Source organism: Sminthopsis crassicaudata, chromosome 5 (genome assembly GCF_048593235.1).
Source record: "Sminthopsis crassicaudata isolate SCR6 chromosome 5, ASM4859323v1, whole genome shotgun sequence".
Lineage (NCBI taxonomy): Eukaryota > Metazoa > Chordata > Mammalia > Dasyuromorphia > Dasyuridae > Sminthopsis > Sminthopsis crassicaudata.
In genome coordinates, this window is record NC_133621.1 from 229,535,023 (window position 1) to 229,558,449 (window position 23,427).

At 40.0% G+C, this 23,427-nt stretch overlaps 1 protein-coding gene across 6 annotated transcripts in view; it reads right to left on the reverse strand.

Annotated features, from left to right (window-relative positions):
• SCN8A (sodium voltage-gated channel alpha subunit 8) overlaps nt 1-23,427 on the reverse strand; it is a 214,281-nt gene that overhangs the window by 9,335 nt on the left and 181,519 nt on the right. For 4 of the 6 annotated variants that reach the window (XM_074270345.1, XM_074270344.1, XM_074270349.1 and 1 more), the window contains 6 exons: nt 18,535-18,708; nt 12,919-13,041; nt 5,924-6,208; nt 3,826-3,879; nt 3,204-3,341; nt 2,007-2,111 (listed from right to left, as the gene is read on the reverse strand). In XM_074270345.1, the coding sequence (XP_074126446.1) occupies nt 2,007-2,111; nt 3,204-3,341; nt 3,826-3,879; nt 5,924-6,208; nt 12,919-13,041; nt 18,535-18,708 (879 nt within the window). The remainder of the gene's footprint in view (nt 1-2,006; nt 2,112-3,203; nt 3,342-3,825; nt 3,880-5,923; nt 6,209-12,918; nt 13,042-18,534; nt 18,709-23,427) is intronic. The other 2 variants (XM_074270347.1, XM_074270346.1) reach the window with 1 other exon arrangement.

Below are 23,427 nucleotides of genomic sequence, written 5' to 3' on the forward strand. Positions count from 1 at the left end.
AGGGTCATCTTGCCCAAGTCACTCCAAAAAAGAATTCCCCACTTAGGCCACATCCAACAAACTGTTATTTGGCCTTTGCTTGAAGACTTATAGTGAAGGAAACACATTAACTTCAGGAGCAGCCAGTCTGATCAGGTTGGCCCTCTGGAGTCAAATAGTAGAAATCTAGTCTCTTTTTCTTCATGACAGCCTTTCTAATTCTTGTAACTGTTCTCACAATGCCCCTTGAAGCACCTTCCCTAGGTTAAACCTTTTCAGTCCTTTCAAAGTTTCCTCATATAGCTTTCTTTTCCTTTCTGGTTGTCCTCCTCTGACCACTCTCCAGCTATTCCCTCATCTTTCTTGTCCCTGTCTCGTAGCATCTGAGTTGGAAGGACCCTCAGAACACCTTCAGTCCAGCCTGTACCTGAACAAGAAGCTCAATGAGTGGTCATCTATCTTTTACCTAAAGCCTGCTAGAAAAGGATAACTTGCTATCTCCCAAACCAGTCTCTTTCATTTTTTTTTTTAACATAATTGCAGCTGTTAGGAAGTTTTCCTTTCATTGAAGTGAAATTTGGTTTTCAGGCCCTCTCTTTCTAGGCCTAGTCCTTGGAACCGAGCAGAACAAGACCCGTCTCTCTTACACATGACAGTTCTTCCAACTTTTAAGTGGTTCTCATGGTCTCATTAATTCTTCTTTTCTCTAGGCCCTTCAAACAATCTTTTAGCACTGGCTCTAGTCTCTTTCCCTCCCTGACCATTCTCCTTCTTGTAAATGTCCTTTTAAAAATGAGATTTCAAGAATCTAACACTAAACCTCCAGAGGTCATCCTGTTAGGAAGAGCACAGTGGGACTCTCCCTTCCCTGAGCCCAGACGCTTAGGGCTGTCTTAGAAGGGTCTGAGGTAACATTAGAGATTTGAATTTGCTCTATTGCACTAACTTTAAAGAATATAAGCATCCACCTGAACAAAATTTATTCAGGTTGATTTTCTCCTGTTACCTCAAGACACAAATTCACACAAATTTCAAACAAAAGGAATGGGGGACAGAAAAATAGCTAAAAATAATATTTTAGATCAAGTTGGGGCAATCTAATGAAGGCTATGAATCCCTTCTCAGAATCCTATTTTTAAATGCATAAAATACATAAAATACAAAGGAAACAAATTATACTGACATTTCATTATTAAAATATATAGTTTTAAAAAACCAAAAGTTCATGGATCCCAAGAACTACTGTTTTTCAGATGTGGCCTAGGAGAGGAATTATTGCCATAGTGACTTTAATAAAAAAGGAAGGAAACTTGGGACTGCTGGGTGAGGATCCTTTTTTCTACATTCTTTATTTTTTTTAAGTTCTGAGTTCCAAATTGCTGGATGATCTCTTTTCCTAACATAAGCAGACCATTTCCTCCTTTGGCACCTGTTTAGCAATCTATCAACGAAGGCACCAGTTGAAGGAAAAGCAATATATCTTGGATATGGTACAACTTCTTAAATATTATTTGTCTAATAATACTACCCAAAAATCAGCTCACACTAAAAGGTTTGATTTTAACTCCACAGGGAATGTGAGCCAGCAGAGGCCTAGGATAGTTTCCTGTTCTGATGCCTTCTCTGCCCTTCCCCAATGGCTAGACATAGAATCTCTGCTAATTTCAAGATAGGGTCTATAAAAATAAAAACTTGTTTCATGGAGAAAAGCAGAGAGGACAATAACTAAAACAAATGCATTTTTAGATTCATTTTCCCTGACAGTTTTTGCTCATTTAAACCCTTGGTCTTGCCAGGCTTTTTGCCAATTATTGTTAACATGACAACTCTATGCTCCTTTATCATGTTCCCCCTCCCACCAATGAAAGAAGGCCCAGAGTTGTTACCTTCCTCAACTACAATCTCTGGATGTCATGATTCATAGAGGAAGAGAGATCTTTACCCTTTTTCTTCCTTCCAAGTGCCTAGGATACTTCTTTTCCCAACCTGCATTTCCATCTTGCCCTTAGTTCTCAGAATACACTTACGAGAGGCCTGGGGATTGGTTTTTGGGGTTTCTTTGAGCCCAGCTTCTTCATGGCATTGTAGTATTTTTTCTGTTCTTCAGTCATAAAGATGTCTTGACCTCCAAAGTAAAGGAAGAAAAGAGAGGACGAACTATTACAACTTTGCTCAAATACCAGTCATTTTATTCTTCCACTTGCAGAGAAGTTCTGAGGGACAAGGTGAGGCTGAGGTAATGCTGGGGCATTGGTCTTGTTTAGGGAAAGCTTGGGGCGTTAGCTCACTCTGCCCTTCACTTGAGTTCTCCTAGAGCATACAGAAGACTCCAAGCCATCATGTGGCTACCGAGTTCTTCTAGTCTCTCGGTGGTTAGTCCTAGTTTTCCTGGAGACTGTCAAAACTTCTCTTAACTGAGTATTTACTCTTAGGAGGGTAATGACTTTTAAAATTAAGTACAAATATTTTTACCTGGACATGCCATCCCCTTCCAAGAGGTACTTAGAATAAAAAGTGAAAACTCATAAAAATAAAAGTCATTCTAAAATAATAAGACTTAAATCATGGTCCATGGCCATGTGATTCAGGTAATATTTAATACCTCCCAAATCAATTTTAACAAGTCAGAGAATCCTAAGAATTTTTGTAGTTGAAGCTGGCTTATAAAAATAAATGAAAGTCTTCAATATAAACCTGAAATTAGTGATCCATAGTTATCAAGAATAAATCAAATACTTTGAACTTAATGACAGTTCACAATGCCATGGACATAGTAGGTGCTTAATAAATACTTGTTGATTGATTCCTATTTTACACTCCTCTTCTATCACTTTTTTTAAAAAATTAGAATGACTTTTTCTGGGTCTGACCTCTAAATAATAGAATAATAAGTAATTAAAGTGCTAAAGAACTGACAAGAGGAGGAAAAAGAAACAGAAAACTTGGATAATCCTCATGCTGCATAATTAGCTCCTGAAACATCAGCAATGAATCTTAATGACTAGGCCAGTGAATAGGGGACTGGAGAAGATAGAAAAAGATAGAAAACCCCAGAAGAGGTTTTCAGTCCCAGGCTGAGGCTGATCTCTGACCTCCCTTCCTTCCAACTCCCAGATTCTATAATTCTATGAGCCAGGAGAGGCCCAGTCTTACGCTGAAGATGCTCACAGCCACTGAGGGCTCAGGGAATGGGGGGCATCAGGCAAGGAGGGGAGAAGACCTATCTTTTTCTTTTGTTGATTGAAGTTGTCAATGATGACACCAATGAACAGGTTCAGGGTGAAGAAGGAACCAAAGATGATGAAGATGACAAAGTAGATGTACATGTAGATGTTATCTTCGTATTTGGGTTGTTCTTCAGGCTGCCATGAGACAAGAAAAATAATTCCAAAGTCAAGTTCCCCTCAGAATGGTGTGTTGGGGTACCTGGTCATCTCTACTGTGGTGGGGGAATAGACAGTATTCATTCTCTCTGGCTACTGAACAAGGAAGGACACCTTGTGCTTCTCATTAGATTGGTTTAAGAATTCTAGGAATAAAAGGGACCCATCTTGACCAAGCCTCCCATGGAAAAAGGGGAAAATCTAGTGAAAAATACATGGCTCTGCTGGGAAGGAAACTGTGCCAGTGTCCCACCTGGGCCAAGTAGAAATTAATATCTGAAGCTTTAGGAATGATTAATCAGGAGAATAAGACTTTCAGGGGAGGAACCAGGATGTGTAATAAATACTCCTGATGCTAAATCCCAGACTTTTCCCCAAAACCCTTTCTTAAATTCACCTTTTTCTCTCACTATTGTTTTCTGTCCAAACCAAGAAGGGATATATTGTGTCATGTTGCCCTTACCTTTCGGGAATCCACAGCTGCATACATGATGTCCATCCAGCCTTTAAAGGTTGCCTGACAAACAAAGGTCATCATTAGACTGTGCAGGTGGCAGTCCGGTCTGCTTGGGACGGGGGAGGAAGGACAAGCAGAAGTACCATAGTTTAGGTAATTTTCAAATAGGTAGGAGTCTCAGGGAGTTTTCAGGAGGGAAGTTTTGCTCTGTGGGAGCCCAGGTAAACTCTGGCTTGGACACAACATTTCCCAATTGTTTGTTGATATGGTTCCCAAGTGGGTTTTGTTCAAGTCACTAAACACAACAGAGGACAGCCTGGGAAAGAACTATACTGACACTTGGGTAAAAAATAGATGGTTCAAGTGGTCTAAGATCTAGACAAAAGGGATATTTTGTTAGAAAAAGCCAGAGATGGAGAGAGGCTGGGGATGGAAGAGAGAGGGGAAGGAGGGAGAGAGGGAGAGAGATAGACAGAGACAGAGACAGAGAGACAGAAAAACAAATCAGAGATGGAAATGGAGATGGAGACGGAGATAAGAGACAGAGACAGAGACAGAGACAGAGAGAGATAGGAATGGAAATGGAGACGGAGATAAAAAGAGACAGAGAGAAAGGGAACCTAAAAAGTGGACCTGAGGGTAATCTAACAGTGAAGCAAATGTGAGGAGGTCACTCTGCTGTCCCTATAGGATAGTTGGGTCCATGGCGGGATGGTATTCCTGAGCCTCAAGGGGCACTTAGTCTCTGAATTAAGGACATTTCAAAAACACTTTGCAACAAACAAGAGGCATCTGAAAATTACATGGTCACATTTTAAAAGCACCCAACTCCCAGCTACCTCCTTCCTCCACAAACACACTTCATCTAAAGTAGTGACTTCAGAAACCTTACCATTGATTCTTCTCTCCTTGTCTTTACCCATTTGGTTTTTAATCAAGCTCTAAACTAGTTATGAGACATGATTAAAAAGTTAGAGGACAGGAAGAAAACCAGACATGGGAGAATAAAATTCTGCAGCAAATTATGTGTAATTTTCTGTAGTTATAGAAAAAAATCTACATATATATACACACATCTCTAAGTATATATCACATATACATAGATATATACACACATACATATGTATATATAATACATGTCCATTCCTTATCAAGGCAATCTTCCCTATTAGAGTTTCTGTGACCTTTCTTTGATACTGAGCATGAAGCTGACTTTGAGTGACAGTTCTAGAAAACTACCATATGCAGGGACACTGTCTTTGTAATTTTCCATTCAAAGCATCTAACTGCACAAGTTATGCATGACTTTAATACAATTGATTATGTATACCAGAATCTGTCTCCAACTCCACTACCCCTGCTGAATCTGACTTGCTTCTTGTCAGCCCAGAAAGAATGAGCATCCTTTCCCTCCCCTCCTTAAACCACTATTTTGTTATTCCTCTCTCTATATATATTTTTTCTTTTCCCTGAGGCAATTGGGGTTAAGTGACTTGCCCAGGGTCACACAGCCAGGAAGTGTTAAGTGTCTGAGGCCAGATTTGAACTCAGGTCTTCCTGACTTCAGGGCTGGTGCTATATCCACTATATCACCAAGCTGCCTCTCCTCTGTATATATATATTTTTTAAAGCACTTGCCAAATAGAAGAATTCCTTTAAATAAGATCTTAAATGTTAGAAGCTTCTTTGTGAATTAATGCTACCTGACATTTACATTGGTAGCATAGGTTTTCAAAACCCTTTATACACAATTGCCTCACTGGATTGTCTTAATAAACTCATGAAGTAATACTTCAAATACTGCCACCTCTGTTTTACTGAGAAGAAAAGTGAACAGCCAAAGATATTATAGAACTTGGTCACTGTCACACTTGTAAGTATCCCAGATCAGATTTGAATTCAAGTCTCTCCTAAGTCTAAGTTCAGAGCTCTTCCCATTGTACCATCCTTGTAAAGAGAAAAGTAGGGTGTTTGCTCTGGGAAATCACAAAATTAGCTTGGACTTTTGTCTTGAGGCAAGTCACCTGTGATCTTGGTGTATGAATGATGCAAGAGATGGTACCAGGTGGGAATATCCTGGGGGATGAGGAATATCAGAACTTACCACCTGGAGAAGAGCCAGATATCCTGCCCCTACATTGTCAAAGTTGATCTTCACGTTCTTCCACCGGATCTCAGTGGAATTCCCATCCATGAGTGCTTCACAGTCTGATTTATTGTTGACTTCCTCTATCTCAAAGCGGTATTCTGATGTTTCATTAAAGCAGTAGTGGTACTTCCCTGCAAACAGGTTCACCCCCATGATGCTAAAAATCAGCCAGAAGATCAAGCACACCAACAGAACATTCATGATGGAGGGGATGGCTCCGACCAAGGCATTCACAACCACCTGCATTGGAAAGGGGGAGAAAGTTTAGACATGGAGGGAGGCTCCAAGAACACATTTCCTTATTTCCAGGAGGGGAATGATAATAATTTATGCTTGTCAGGAGACTATCATATTCTCTTTTGGACTAATTATACCCTGATAGTTCCACAGGAAGGACTAAACCAATCCAGGCCTGTGAATTCTATTTCAGGAGCATTTTAATGAAATGTGCCACAATTTCAATGCAAATGGATTCTCTAGCCCAAGTTGTTCTAAACTTCTTTCTTTCCCAGGCAGCAACATTCTAGATCAAGACTGCTCAGCTTTGTTCTCCCCCATCCCATATCCTTGGTAAAATATGGTCAGATCTGGGATATCCCAGAGCAATGTCAAAACTCCCAGCTGCCTTAAACAAACATTCCCCCACTGTAAAACAAGGTATGATCACTCAAGATCAACCAGAGAACTGCCCTTTGACCATAACAATGAGTCAGTGAACAATACAGAGTCTTTTTGTGACTATGCAAGACCAGTTATCTTATTTCAGGCAATAGCTGAGCATGCATATTTTGCAGGCTCAAGGAAAAAAGCTATATTCCCTCTACCGAACAGAGTCAAATAAAATTGGAATCATGTGCTTTTCACTTAGGCTCTTTCTCCTTCAAGGCTTCTGACTTTGTATACTGCTGAGTTTCTGACACAATGAGCCAGCCTTTAGTTAACTGGACAGTCTATACACTACCCTGTCTAATGTGGATGTCCCTTTAATGGATCCAAGCCTGACTTGGTTCCTCGATCTAATTTCTAAATGCCATAAAAACCCCTTCAGGGAGTCTCTGAAATGATGAAATGGATAATTGTTGGTGATCATTGTTGTAAGTCTCCAAATCAGAAACAAGGAAATCATTACTTTTCAGCAACTAGGCCTTTGTGGGTGGTTCACTATATAAGTGATGAAAATAACCATCACTTAAATAGCATTTAGAAATTTGCAAAGTAGCTGGTTATTATTTCTACTTTTTACGCCATTTTTCACTAGAGGAATTAAAAATTACTTAAAAAAGAACACAGGTCAGATAGGAGGAAAAAATACTCTGCTAATTCTTAGGAAGATTTACATTCTAGTCCCTACCCAGTATTGTTTATGACTCAAGAAGATCTGAGTTCAAATCTCGCCTCAGATACTTACAAGCTGTGTGATCCAGGGCCACTTCGCTTGTGTTTGCTCCCATTTCCTCATCTGTAGAATGGGGATAACACCCCAGGGTTGTGATGAGGACCAGATGAGATAATCATAAGCCACTCAGAACAGTGCTTGGTGTTTAACGTTAGCTATCATCATCATCATTGGGAATAAATTGCTTTTCTTAAGTTTTTCCTTAAGAGGAAATGTAACCAGTTGCTTACAGTATAGATAAACCAAGTGTCTTTTCAGTTAAAAAATAGGGAATGTCAGTGATTTAGCTCTTGCCTTGAATCTCTACCCAAAGCTTCTTTTATTTTTTTATCTCCCAGACTTTCTCCAGACTGTATTGTCACTCTGTAGATGGGACCAAGAGAGACTATTCTTCCCAAGGGAGAAGGAATATCCTCCTTCTATCAAAACCTATGGGCCTGATCTTCATATTAAAATGTGGTGCTGGTATCTCGAATTATGTGATCTCTGAATTGTTTGGGAAGTGAATCTCTTTCAACTTTTTGATCAAGAGAATATTTCTAAGATTATTTCAGTCATTTGAATTTCATTGGGATAAAGTTGTCAAATTAGTCTAGTCAGAGATATCTAATTAAAAACCAGACAATGTTCAAATCTCATTTTAATGGCTTCAATTTCCCCCACAATAAATTTTCCTCTTTTCTTTTTTAAACTTTCTTTTTGTTGTTGTTGTTTTGTTTGTTTGTTTAGGTTACTGGGCTTAAGTGATTTGCCTAGAGTCACACAGCTAGTAAAGTATTAAGTGTCTGAGGCCACATTTGAACTCAGGTTCCTCCAACTGGAGAAGGGGAATGGGGGGGGGGGGGTTGCTCTATCTACTGTGTCATCTAGCTGTCCCATTTTTTCTCTCTTTTTAAAAACAAAACAAAACAAGAACACCTAAGAAATCATAAAATGGGTTTGATTTCAGTTTCAACTCTTCCTACTGCCCTTGCTTACGCTTTGGCAGAGGAATGACTAAATAGGAAATGAGCAAAGGAAGAAACAGAAAAAAGTGGTGTAGTGAGGGGACTTGGATAGTTCTCAAACTGACAAATCAGCCCCTGAACCATAATGAGAATAAGGTGCATAAAGATTCCAGAATTTTATTTCAGGACCCAATTTAGGACCTTGCAGCTGGTCTATGAAAACACAGCACTCTGAGACAGAGAACTTTAAAAATTCTGTATGAAGATCATTTAAGCAAAAGACCACAAAAGCCCCAGATGTTGCTTTTTGAAACTTGATTAGAAGACTACTTCTTTAAGGAAGATTCAGTCCTCTGACTCATCTTTAACCCAGTCTAAATTATTACAAGGGTATAGAACCAAGTATACTGTAGCCCATGTATATGCCACATATCCAAAGAATGGAATGACTTTTGGCAAATTCATTAACTGATCTTCCAATCATGCTCATACCTTAATGACTAATTAATTTTTCTTGCATAGAACTTAAAGCTGGAAGAGACTTTTGAGACCTTTCATCTAATACTCCCATTTTAGAGATGAGAAAACTGAGACCCAGAGAGGGGTACCAGGACTCAAACCTAGTTCCTTTGACTTCAAATTCAGGGCTTTTTCCACTATACAAGGCTGTTTCTTATTATAAACTCTTTTCCCTTTGATGAGAGGCACAAAAGATGATGGACCTGAATGAAATTCAAATATGAATGTAAAAACACTCATTTATTAGCTCTTGCATTTATTGGTACACTCTTTTACTGGCAGTTAAGGAAGCTATTTTATTTTCAAATTAGCTTTATGAACAGAAGAACAAATACAACTAGAATTCATTAATTTAATTGTTGTTCTCTATTCTGGTATTAGCTGCCAAGCTATGATACACATAGAACTAGTTTTTATAGTCTGTCTCACTCTACTGCACTAATACGATAGTTTTTAAAGGGCAGAGAACCATGTTGATTTCTTATTCCAATTTCCTAGTTCAAAGATTTCGTGTAGTGTAGGGACACTGCAAATGTTAATTCATATTTTCTGTGATCAATAAATTAGGCTCTAAAATAGATTTGAATTTTTATTCTCTAAAACTTCCCGTGTGGCCATCCAGTTTTTGATTCAGTGAAGATGCTTTGTCTTTACATAAACATTTATTCTCATTTCTTAGACATTTATCTAGATGTAGGGAGTATTATCAATGATGATTAACTAAAGTTGGGTTTTACCAAAATATAATCTTCTTACCTAATTGATGATACCACAATGAAATGTATACATATTATAATAAGATTAATCTCAACATAGGCCATTGTTCTAAAAACCTTCTCTGTGATCTCTCTATGGTACTTAGCACATTGTGGATATTCAATAAATACATAAAATCTGTCAATTTTTAACATCTGGCAGAGGGAACATGGCTTTCCAGTGCAGATTGTGCATTGACAACTGACAGAAGTGCATGCATGTATCATAGCATTACTATTTTATGTCCTCAATAATTTAGTAGCACATCAAGATCTTTAGAATGCAGACTACTACGAAGGAGAGAAAAGCAAAGAACTACACTGCATATTTCCTTTGCCAATAGCACAAGCATTTCAAATTTCTGGACTTTGGCTTGAGGAAAGAGAGAGAGAGAGAGAGAAAAAGAGAGAGACTGAGGTCAGTTTCCACCAGATGGGGTTGGGGACATCTATTTCTTCTCAAAAATGAAAAGGAAGCATAGCTATTTTATAAGGATCAGAAGCCCTGATTTAAAGTAGCACAGTGACAGTGGAGCCCAGTGACAGTGAGCATGTTCAGATGAGAAGGATATTTAAAGATGGGGGGGGGGTGTTTCAAAATTTTAGTTTAAATGAAAAGCAAAGGTAAAAAACCAAAAAAACAAAAAACCTCCCCCATCCCAAAGCAATTCTTGAATAAATTTGATTTTGGAAGTTCCAGTGATTACAGAGGAACATTGCTGTTTGGCTGAGAGCCTGTAGGCTGCATTCAATCTTTGCCCTTGGAGGCTGCTTTTTAGGGACCTGCCAGGGGACTGCAGGATGGGCCTGAGTCCCCCATATCCTCCCTCTTTCCATAAACACCCATCACCTTGTCCTTCCATAGGCATCACTGCTTGCTGCCTCAGCCTGATAGGCAGTGAATAGGGAGATTGCTGCAAGACAGCAGCCCAGCTCACCGATGTCATCAGGGCTATATTTACAGAGCAATTTCGTACACTAGACATTTAACATTGAAAAGCCAAGCTTTGGTAAAATGCACAACCTTAGAGCAGGTTGTACCCCTGTGCAGACATTCATTTGAAGAGCATTGGCAAGAAACATGATCTAGTTCCCAGGGTCTATTAGGAGCCTTCAGTGCTCACAGACTTTGCCTGAAAGCTAGCAGGAAGGAAATGCTTATTTGGGCAGGGGGACTAAAACTGATTGGAGAGGATGGAGGAGGAAGAAGATGGGGGCAGGGCCAATGAAAGAGCCCATTCTGCATTCAGATAATTTCTAAATGAGCCAGCTGTTTTGGGCTAGAGAGCCGGCCAAGATTCTTCCTGAAGACAGTAAAGTTGAAAAGCCTCTAAGGCACTGGGATATGGGAGAACTAAGGTCTATTATGTATTTTCCCTTAGCTTTTTGTATGTACCACAAACTTAATTCAGGAGACTCTAGTAGTCTATTGCATTTGTGGGCCAACTAGACAACATGTACACATGTACAACATGTGTTGGATTTAAGGAGCTTCTGCAGAAGTCTCAGAGCTGGGAAGAGGCTTAAATAGCTTACCTATCACATGACTAATGTGGTCTTTGTACTGCACTGACATCTCTTGAATAAGCTTGAGCAGCAGGGAGATCATTAACCCTCTTTTCCATGATTCTAAGACAAGCTGAAAAGAGGACTCTGGATGCTTAGCCCTTTGCTTTTTGCCTTTTGCTCTCACTACCAGACGTTCCCTGTCCTTACAGAGGCTTAGTTATGAACCCTAACACTGAAGTAGAGACACTATGGGAGGAAAACAGGGAATTTCATGTTATGCATTCGGGCATTCAGGAGCAGATTCTATTCCAAGAGAACTAAGCTCCCAGAACCTTCCGTGAATTCGTGGCAGATTACAAGATAACTCACACTTGGGAGACCCAACTGTGACTGTGCTACAGTAGGGAAATGAGGTTGTGCAAATGGTACTTGGCAGGATAAACACAATAAATAAGCTCTACAAAGACACAGTGAAATCTTAAGCTTCCTGTTCCTCTAGAGGTAGATCCATGGCATACTAAGATAGTGATTCCAGAACAGGAAGCAGATTCAGAAACCCTGTGCTGGCAGATATAGTTTCCCAAGTTTGCTTGCTTCATGTAGACTACTATAACTGTTTAATTTTCATTTTTGGATTCCAGAAGGCAAATCCAACCCAAATGATCTTTTTGAGAAATTCTGAAAATTCTCTACATATCCTCTGGTTTGCTCTCCTGCATGCATTGGACATCTGAATGGAAACATGAGCGTTTTTTGCCCTCATGAAGGGTCACAGACTCTCTTGATATTTTCTGGGCAACAACTATCATCCCAAATCAGTTGTCCCAGTTGTCTGTTTTGGTTTTGGAAAATCAAATGGACTTCTTGGAGGGGACAAGGATTTATCCCAACAACAACAATAAAAAAAAAAAAAAAACCCAAACCCCCAACAAACCAACTAGAAAGAGGCACCCCAATTGAAGGAGCCTTGTTTTTCAGTTGGCAGGGTGACTACACCTTGTACTGTTTGGATTTGAAAGTAGAGTCTCCAGAAGCAGAGGAAGGAGGTGGCTGAGAGATTTCTGGAAGACCCATTAACGTCCAAGGCTTTTGCAAGTGTTTTGTTGCTAATTTGATAGTGGTAGGACAAGGGTCTATACAGCGCGGGAAGAGTGTGGGGGGGGTGAAGAGGAAAGCTTTGCTATCAGACAAAGGCTGCCAGTCCTCATCTGGACTGGGCTGAGAACAACAAGGTGCAATAAGAGGAATTAAATTGGGGGAGGGGGGAGGGAACCATCCATCTCTTTTCCCAGTCAGACCAAATTCCACCCAGTCCCCAATTCTACTCCTGTTATTGTGGTTCTGGGCCCTCAGGAATCCCTTCACATTCAGTGGCTTGGTTAGTGACTCTGGGCCACTGAGCCCCCAAGAGTTTCCCTACACAGCTCTCTCCCTGAGTGAAACCTAGACTTTTCCATGAGACTTTGGGTTAGAATTCCCCTTCTTTGCACCTGGTGATTCTCCCTATTGAGTCCACAGCCCGGAAGCCGTCTGGAGTGCTAAAGGAAAGCCAGACCAAATGAGAACAGCCAATGTTAACATGTTTTGTGAATGGCACGTTGTTGTGGGGGAAGAGGAGGGGCAATATTCATGTGATGAGGCGGCTGAATGCAACTTCCCTTTTTAAGGGGAGGATGCAAGGAGAAATAAAAAAGTGGAGGATCAAGTCAGCAGCTGTATCACAAATTTGTTTTTAAATGATCTTTCCACCAGTGTGATCAGTTCTAGCATGCTTAAACAGTTTCCATCGGCATGCAGAAGGATCAGCTGCTCTGAGTATCTTACCCTCATCCCTTCAAAACGTGATAAGGCTCTTAAGGGTCTCAAAGCTCTTAGGGTCCTAAGGGACTTTATGGCACCTAGTTCCGAGTAGCCCAGGGCATTAGCTATAAGGCTGACTAAAGAGACCTACACAGAAACAGAAGAGAAAAAAAAAGGGAAAAAAAAAGAAAGAAAGCAGAGGTTCCAGAAGGTTAGAATAAAGTCCCTAGCACTGATAACACAGACTGGGCCCCCCAGGGTACAGGAAGGTGGGTGGCACCAGCTGCCTACTTCAACTTGACTCAAACGACCTGGAAGGAAAGGTGGTTGAGAGAGGCAGAAGTAAAAAACACACAAAGGGGAGAGAAAAGTGAGAGAAGGCAGCACAAATGGGTCAGAAAGGAAAAAAACAGGGCTGGAGGGGGAGGGCAAGAGGGAGGAAATTCCATTGGAAAGAGAAGAGCCTGAAGAGATGACAAGAACCTTACCCTCGCCCTTTTTAGTCTCTGCAGGTCCCAGAAGTTCCCATTAAATTAAGCCAGACAAATTTAAAGGTACCTATGAGAAAGAATACAGATAAATACACACACACTGCACCAGCTGTCCCCGCCTCAGTTTATTCATCACTGGTTTTCCAATAGGAATAATTTCTCTTAATCCTGGTGATAGGGTGGTCATGGTAACAGTTGACAAAACACCATTTGTTTAAGAGTTTGATGAGTTAATAAATGAACAAATAAAATACACCAAATAAGCATCACATCAGACCTAAAAACTCCCAATTGCAAAGGACCAAAAAGATGAGCAATCACCGAGGAAAGATTCTGGCCTATTTACAGAAACTTTGTCTGTCCTGGATTCCCCTCCAGTCTTGGTCAACTCTTAATTATCCAAGACACAGAATTGAATTGGATAACCAAATCCACAATTCACCCCTACATAGCTACTAGTCAAGAGCTTTACTCTCCCATTCTCAAGGTTCTGAACCCCAGGCCATGGAATGTTCTGGTCTATATTCTGTCAGCATCACTGAAATGTAAAATGGAGAAAGAACTTAGTGGTCACTTAGTCCCAATCTCTTCATTTTTCAGATAAGGAAGTTGATGACTAAAAAATGATTGTTTTAGGTGCCTAAGCCTATCAGTAATAGAGCCAGGACTAGAAGTCAGTTCCCTGGAACCCCCAAACCAATGCCCTTCACATTAGAAGTTATTTCAGTGCAATTGAGCAATGAAATGGCCAGAAAGGCAGATGACCGAAAAAACAAGAATGCTGAACAATCAAGAGTTGACTAGATACGGAGAGGAAGCAAAAAATGAGATACAGACTTTCCTGGGATCATGGATTAAAGTACTGCCTGAAGGTTTCCAGGTTAAACTCTCCCTCATCTCTCCAGCTGAGTCATACTTATACTTACCTTGATGGACACAACTATCTATACCATGTACAAGGGCCTCTAAGTACACATAAGTATGTGACAGAGAGGCATAGGTAGCTAGCTCGTAAAATTGCACTGGTCTTGAATTTTGTCTTAGAGACTGACTTTTATTCACTGAGCTGGGAAACTGAACCCTAATTTGGTTCTAAAAAAAATTCCCAGTTTCTACAACCTAGTACCATCTTTAATTTGTTGTTTTTTTTTTTTTAATAGGGTGACATTTTAAAGGCAGAGTTGGGAAAATACAGAGAAATTTTATTTGCTGCCTTTTCTATATTCTACATTAGCATTTAAATATGAAATTTCTGTGCCTCTGGACTGAATGTTCTTTTTTTTTTTTTTTTTTTTTTAAAGGAAAAAACCAATCAGAGTAGAGGAGTGGCACAGATGGGTCTAGGAGCAGGGGAAAATTAAGATCCCCAAGGATATAAAGATTCAAGGATTTAGTTTTTTTTTAATGGTATAGGACTTTCAGTGAGGCAGATTTCTTAAGCTCAGAATGTCCAGAGTTTCAGGATGACACCAAAAGGTTTTCTGAGAGTTAAAAGACATCTTGCAGGGCCACCCAAGGGATGCATATAGAGAATCTTAGCAAGGCAGCCAAGACAAGCTTCAAGGAGTTTCATTTAAAGAGGAGTTAGGGCTTTAGAGGCATACTCAATATTACTGATAACACCAACATTGGAAAGATCTGCAAAGGGCATGATGGATATGGTCAGCACAAAACCCATATCTGAAATCAATCTGAAATTACAGATTTTAATCTTGCCCAAGATAAATGTAGGGAAAATAAGGTAAATAGCAGCCCCACCAATCCTTTGTCCTCTTTATCATCATCATTATCACCAGAAGGGGGCAATTAAAGTCCAGTCCTAGCCTCATGCTGCATAATGTAGGGTTTCCATATGAAGATATTTACTTAGCCCCAGTCATTCTCCATATACTGGATTCTGAGAGAAACATTAACACATGCATCTGATGAACTAGTCTTGTCCCTACCAATGTACCATGAAAGCCGATCCGGAGTTGTCCTGTTTAACCACATCTTTATAAAAAAGCCTATCAACCCCCTCCTTACTGGTTTTCCAAACAAGGCACACAGAGTCCAGCTCATCAGGGTGGGTAGTTAATCCTAAGACAAACAGGTTCACCTAAAGTGGGGAAAGGGGCTGGGGAAGTAGAGAGACCAACTCAGAACCGCTGCAGATGACCTGTCTCCTGTTGCTGCTGATAGATTTGGTTGCTCAACTGGTCAGTCCTGTGAGATTTATCAAGATAAACAATGGTGGGCAAAGACATACCGTCTGGGTCATCACACAGTATGTTTAAAGACTCACTTAAAATTCTCCAAGCTGCCGTTCTGAGGCCTTTGGTGGAAATATGCAAAACACCACTTAGGCTGGCATAAGGAACTAAGGGGAGGCTCAGACCTAAAATGAAAGATCAAAGAAACAACACAAGGAGTCTGGGAGATGGTGCAGGGCTGAAAAGGGGAGGAGATGCCAAGAGATTGCCACCTAGATGGGAACACTGTCGAATGAGAATGTTTCCGTGGTTACCAATTCCGGGAGGTAGTTGGTACAATTTGAAGATCTCTGGCCCTAAGCACGCTGGTTGATCCCAGGGTTGAAAGGAATTCACTGTGGAAAAAGGGAACAAAACCACACAGCAAAGGGATGAAGTGCCTCTGGTGTAGATGACGATCTAAGCACAAATGATTCCAAACTCATGGCCTTGAGATTAAAATGTAGAGGGAAAAAAAATCCTTGGAAGTTACCTGGATTTCCTTAGGATACTAAAAAGGAGAGTGAGTAAAATGAGATGTGTGGCGGTCATAGTACAGCAGCCTGGGAGGTGTGTCAGGGAAAAAAGGAAATCTGTTAGACAAAATGAACATGGCAAGGGAGAACAGATTTAGACACACACACACAAAAACCCCATCCTGGCTAAAAAGCAATGGGCAGAGGAAATGACTTAGAGACAGTCCACATGTAGTTAGGGGAGCTCTGAGAGACTGTACTGAAATTTATACCTGCTATTTTTCACAGAAAAGTACCAAGGGAGCTTCAGCTCTCTAAGCAGATGGGCAGTCAGAAAGTACCTATTGGGAAGGTGACAGCTCTGGCCCTCCCTGCCAGTTCCAATGAGAAGGTGGCAACTAAGTGATCCTATGTCCCTCCCCTTCTCACACTCTCAACATGTCCAGCTAGCCTAGCCTTATGGATGCTCCTCATATACACCAAAGCCATTTTCTATCACAGAGCTGTCCCTGGGATTTGAAAAGCACTTCCCTTGTCCCTGTGCTTTGTCCAATTCCTTCAGGACTCAGCCCAAGCTCAGTTTCTCCTGATTCTCCACCCCCAGCTGCCAGTGCTCTCTCTCCTTGGTTTTGTTTTTGTATTTATGCACATATATATATCTGAAAGAATGAAATATCCTTGCAGGCAGGGCCATTTTTGTCTGTGTATTCTCAGGGCCTGTATACAGTAAATGCTTGCTGAGGGACAGCTAGAGAATGCTGCCTGATTTAATCAGTAAGAGAAGAGAGAAGCTCCCTAGTGCGACAACTAGGTCCGGCCTAGGATGATACAGTGACTAGCCAACATCCCAATGATGCCAGCAAGCACTGTATCTATTGGCTATATGTTTATAATCTTTGCATCATTCACAGTCTTGCATAAAGTAGGCATTAACTATTATTTGTTAAAGGAATGATGAGGTGGAGGACAGAAAAGTATCTAATAGGTAGCTGTAACACTTAATAGACACCACTGGTCTTTAAGGCAGTGTGGGTCAGGGAAAAGAACTTACTCTAACCTACAATTTCTTAAAAGTCTGGAAAAGGGAATCATTCTAAGGTTTACTTGGGAATTTATTTTTTGGCTCTAGACGCCTAAGGAGCCAAAACATGAACTGAATCTCTGCAATCTTTCTTGGTATAAACTGGGATAAAGCAATGAAATGGACCAGATCTCCTTAAACCAGCCCCAAATCACTTAGGACAAGAGCAGATCTACTGCTGTTGTACTTTAGCTTCAAAGTTCCTCCAAGAGGGCCAAGCTACAATCAGTCCATTATCTGATATATGAACCAGCTTGAAAGGAATGGTGAAATCTCTTTTTCTGTCTTCTTATTCTGGGCCTTTATCCCAGAAGGAAGCTGTCAGGATGGAGGAAAGAAAAAAACATTTCTAGCTCCCATCTCTGGGCTTGTTTCTAAGACGGCTATTACTATGGGCTGCTGTCTAGATTTAAATGGGTTCCTTGGCATCTCTCTCAATGCTGGCCAATTAGACCTGCAAGCTAACTGTAACCAACTTCTACACAGCTTTGCTTCATTGGCACTTTTCTGTACTCATAGTAAACAAATTCTCCATGGGTCTTGGCGCTGTGTCCTCTGCCATCTCCATTCACCCTTTCCTTAAAAGGCCACTTCAGCTGAAAGAAGAAGGCTTCTGTTATTACTTAGGAAAAAATACTTTCCTGTTAATAAAGCCAATAAGGAGCTAAGGAACAGTCATGGGATGTGACTTTTAAAGCAAACATTTAGAAAAATAACATTCAAGGTAATGCTTATTGTCACCCCAAAAGTGTCTCCAAACATGGTAGGGTGGGAAGTGAAGAATAAAAAGCCTTCTAATATTTGATCCTTAATGTCGAAGGAGGAAGTGGTAGGCAGGAGACAGATTCATCCAATATAACTCTTAAAACATTAATAGCCAGAGTAGGCCCTATTTCTATGGCATATTCAGTTCATAAACTTAAATACTGGGGAACAGGAATTCTTCATCAGCTATTGATTTACTAAACTCATTTCAGAAAAAGAATAGATCAACTTTGTTTTCTTGTGAAAGGTCTTTTTCTTTTTCCTTATATATTGCATTATTTGGAGTAATGTGAGTTGCTCAAACTAAAGAGAGTCTATGGGCCTGATTCAATGCCAAAATGCCAAACATCTTGGAGCTAAGGGTTAGCTGACTTGTACCCAAAGCATTCTCAGTTTTATGAAATTACAACTATTCCAACCCACCATTTTGGAGACTTTTGTCCCTTGAAAGACCCTCCCCCCTATCCCTTCATCCACCCTTACATTGAACCTCTACTTTCTAGCCTGGCTGTAATAGACCCTCCCAAGAGGAATAAGGATGACCTGTTTCTATTTCCTGGCTAGAAAGGGTGAGAAGTAGTAAGTGAGACACGTACAGCCACAATGAGAAAGTCCAGCCAGCACCAGGCATTGGTGAAGAACTTGACAAAGCCATATGCTGTCCACTTGAGTAACATCTCCAGGATGAAAATGTAGGTGAAGACCTTATCTGCATATTCCAGAATGGTGCGAATGGTTTTCCTCTGTTCAATATAGATGTCCTCAAAGGCCTGCAAGAGAAATAATTGTCACTTATGGCTGTGGGGTCACCAAACAAACAACCCCCAGATTCAGCATCAGGCATCCTGCTCAATTGCACTTGGGCATACAACTTTCCTTTTTTTTTTTTTTTTCCCCCTCTCTCCTGCCTCTGTTATGGGTTTTCTTTATATGAAAAAGTAGTCTCAGCCTCCAGATACTGCAGATATTATAGATGGCATTCAGTGGCTGAGGGTATCTCAGAGGACAGGGAATCCTAGTACTTCCTTCTGACTTGTGTTTCCTGGAAATGAAGGAAGGAGGGCTGGGAACTCCCATCTTAACTCCTAGAGCTTCAGCTCAGGCTACTGCAAAAAATTAGACTGAGTTCCCAAGTATTTATAAAAGGGCTGAATCAACCAAGTTCCTGATGCTTCAGAGAGGCAATGGGGATAAAAATAAACCCATTCTCCCAAAGTAGAAAGTCCCTGCTCTGCTCCTGCATCTTATTTAGCAAAATATTCCCCAGTCCCTTTCATGGTGTTTTCTTCATGATAAAATAATCTACTTAAGGACAAGAGATATTTTGCTTTTGTCTTTTTTGTACATTTCTTATCACAGTGCATATCTCACACTGGTAATGGGATACTTGAGCATGTTTATAAGCAACAGGAAAGGTACCAGAATATAGAGAGAAATGGAAGATTAGAGAGAGAAAGGAGAATGACTGAAGAAGCAGTCTGCTGGAGAAGATAGAAAGGGCTGGGACTGATAACTTAACCATGATGGAGAGAAGGGTTAGAGCGCCAGAGACTGGAATGCTCAAGTATCCCATAAGCCTAATAATACCTCAACAGACAGTACAATTCTCTCAGCCTACCATCCTATGTTATACTTTCTTAAGCCAAACTCCTTGAAAAAGCCATCTACACTGCCTCTACTTCTTCTCCCCCCCCAAACTTTTGTAATCTGTCTTCTGACTTTACCAGTCAACTAAAATTGTTCTCTTCATAGTTGCCAAAGTGCAAGCCTTTACATTTATTACTACTGAATTTCACTCTATTAAGTTTGTTTCAATGTTTTAGTCTGGTTAGATGTTTTTAAATCCTAATACTTAGTGTATTTGTTATTTACTTCATCTCACCTGCAACCCTCTTGGTCATCTCATCAGCACCTAGGGGGGGTTAAAGAACAGTTCTGTGCACATAATTTCTGGACATATATTCAGCCCAACTTTCTTTCTTTCCCAAGATCTAATCCTGTTTCACAAATTTTCTATTTGACATTTCCAACTGGATGTTCCACAAGTATCTCAATGTGTTCAAAACAGAATTCATATCTTTCCTCTCAAATATATCCCTCTCCTGAATTTTCCTATTTCTACTATTTTTATAAAGGATTCTATAAAAGAATAATCATACAGATTAACAAGCTCAAATGGCACTGTCAGCTTCTCAATATTAGCCACTGCCCTCAAGATTCCAATTTCCTTCTTGTCCTACTTCTACAATAATTCTTGCATCTGTTCCTTATCTTCATTCACAAAAACACCAAAATGATTACACCTCCTTTCTATACTATTGCAATAGCCTGCCAAGTGATGGGAGTCCCAGCCTCAAGTCTCTCCCTTTGCCAACCTGTCTTGTATGTGTGAAGTTACTTTTTGAACCTAAATGCAAGCCTTTACATTTATAATTATTGAATTTCATTCTATTAAGTTTGGTCCAATGTTCCAGCCTACTTAGATTTTTTTAAATCCTGATATTTGATATATTTGTTATCTACCTCATCTCATCTGCAAATCTGATAAGCATGCAATTTGTGCTGTTATCCAGGTCCCTGGTTTAAAAAAAAAAAAAAAAGTGAAATAGTACAGGGCCAAGCACAGACCACAGGGGGCCAAAGGTACTCCACTAGGGACTGCATTCCAATTGATCAATGAATTATTACTTGTTACTCTTTGAGCCTTTTGACCATTTCAAAGTTATTCAACTGTACTATCCATTTATCCAATGCTTCTCCAACCTTTTCACAAGGATAGCATAAAATACTACCAATTATTTAGCTAAAATAAAATCTAGGTAAATTATGACTATATCATTCCTCTAATCGACAAGTCTAATAACCGTGTCAAAACAAGAAATAAGATTTTTCTGGTATGCTTTTTTCTTGATTCTTTAGAAAAGCTTCTGTTTAAAGGCTCTTTGGGTTTTTTGCTTCTTTTTCTAGAAATTCACTAACCAACTCTCTAATATCCTGTTCTAGAATTTTGATAAGAATTGAAGTCAAGTTCAGAGGCCTGTATTTGGAGAATCTATTCTCTTCCCTTTTTGGGAAATGGAGAATATTTGCCCTTCTTCAGTCATATGGTGCTGATGTGGGTTGAAGTCCCTTTAAGATTCCTTTCTGATTCCCAACCCCGCCATGGGCTGAAGAAGCTAGGATCTTTGATTCACAAATTCTGGTCAAAAAGCACCCTTTTGAATTCCAATGATATCCAGGCTTTCCCAGCCCCCACTGGATCTGAGCTAACTTGGGCTTTCCCAGTGCTCCACTATCTGCTCAAGTTTCTCCAACCCCCTTAAACAGCTTCTTCCTTATCTAAAAGCCCATTGAATTTTATTCAATGCTAACCCTGGCCAAAACCAGCCAGGAGTTTGGGACTCCACCCACCTTCAATATTATAAAAAGGGAAACCCTGGAGTCCACTCTTGGCCCTACCATGTAAGGGTTCCTGTCCACTCGGTGCCAGCTCCGGCCCTGGCATCTTTCTACCTTTACCCTTACTTCCAAACCCTACAATAAATCTTTTTTATCAATCTAGGTTTTGGGGCCTGTAAATTCCTTTACAGGGGATTCTGCGCCATCACTAAACTGCATTTAACTATGTATCCTTGAGCCAAACCAAAAGGGATTACCCCTTTCCTAACTCTCATCAATGCCACTGCTATGCTTCATTATCTTTCAAAGATGACTATGCATCCCTTAGTTCTTTTAGTACTCTCAGAAATTTATCTGGGATTTCTGAATTTCAGCAGGAAGGATAATGTTGAGAACATCTGTGACCTTCTCCTCCAAAGTAAAACCTACAGTCTAAGTAGCAAGTATCTAAAATCAAGTAGCAGATAGCTAATCATTTGAAGGTAAAGACCATGCCTCCTGGAATGGTCTATATATGGCACCCTCTAATCATTAAAGAAAGCACTACAAATTTCTCCTTGATTTTCATATTTTCAAGAAATCCTTCTTAAGTCATCCAAGTCACTGCCATGTTATCACTTCATCACTGAATTCCTTATTGTCCTCCAAACCAAATTTCTGTTCTTCTCTGCTTCATTTAGACTCTGAACAATTCCAATTCTGTACAGAGCTTTCTTATACAGATTCAGGTACACTTGTGGTTCTTTCACTAATAAAATGTCCTTTGTTCACTCAGCCAAAGCAAATCAGAATACTGTCAGGTGAATAATAAAGAGATTTAGTGTTGATCTTGTCATTTTCATTGTTTGAAGATGGGAGTGAAGGAGAAGAAGAATCACTTGCTTAATTAACATGTATGCACATTGTATTCAATTATAGATTCCTTTCTAATTCTTTCTTTTTTTTCTTTTTTTCAGGAAAGAATACCTTGTCTCCCAATTAGCTTATAAGTTTCTCAAATGCAGGAACCATATCACTTCTTTCTTCTGTAGCCCTTATAGCACCAATAAGTATAGTCTAGTCAAAGGCTATGCGATCCTTTAATTAATTTGTGATTCTGATTCCCAGCCCTTCCTAGCTGATGCATTATCAATTCAGGAAGCTAGGATCTTTGATTCACAAATCATGGTCAAAAGCACCCTTTTGAATTCTAATAGGAGATCTGGGCTTGTCCCAGTCCCCCCAGGACTTGAGCCAACTTGGGCTCTCACAGCCCCCATCAGATCTGAGCCTATTTGGGACTCCACCCCAGGCCTCTTTAGCTAAATCTTTCATTATAAAAGGAGCCAAACTAAAATCCTCTTTTTGCAGAGGTTCCAAACATGGCAGCCCTATGCCTGGCATGCCAAGGGTCTCTGCCTACTGGAATACTGTTTCCTGTGCCCTCTTCTCTTTACTAACACCTTTTATTAACTAGACTTTAACCTTACTTCCAATCCCCATAATAAACCTCTTTTATCAATCTAGGTTTTTGGATCTGTAAATTCCTTTACAGAGAACTGCTTGTGCTGCCACTAGACCTCATTTAACTCCCTATCCTTGTGCCGAATTCTGAGGACTTCCAGGGGAGCTCCATTTGACTCCCTGTACCCTGGACCTGCCACTAGACCAGAAACCCTAATTTAATTTGGATACCCCAAATCTAAACCTCATCAAGGATCATTATAACTTGTGGTTCTCATTATGAGAATAAACAAAGTTATTGTCATGAAAATCAAAGCAGTATATGAACCAATATCTCTTTCAAAGTATGAAACAATATAAGCCATTTAATGGGGTCTTCTAAATGAAGTCAATGTGCACCTTAGTACTTAGTGATTTCAATGCAAAAATAAGCAATACAGTTCAAGTATTAAGAAATGAAAGTGGTCAAAGATTTGTAAACTAGACAGAAGCATCATACTGAAATATCATGAACACTTTCTTCAAAAAGAAAATTAAAAGGTATTGGGTATTGTTTGTGGCAGCTCTTTTTGTAGTAGCTAGAAACTGGAAGATGAATGGATGTCCATCAATTGGAGAATGGTTGGGTAAATTATGGTATATGAATG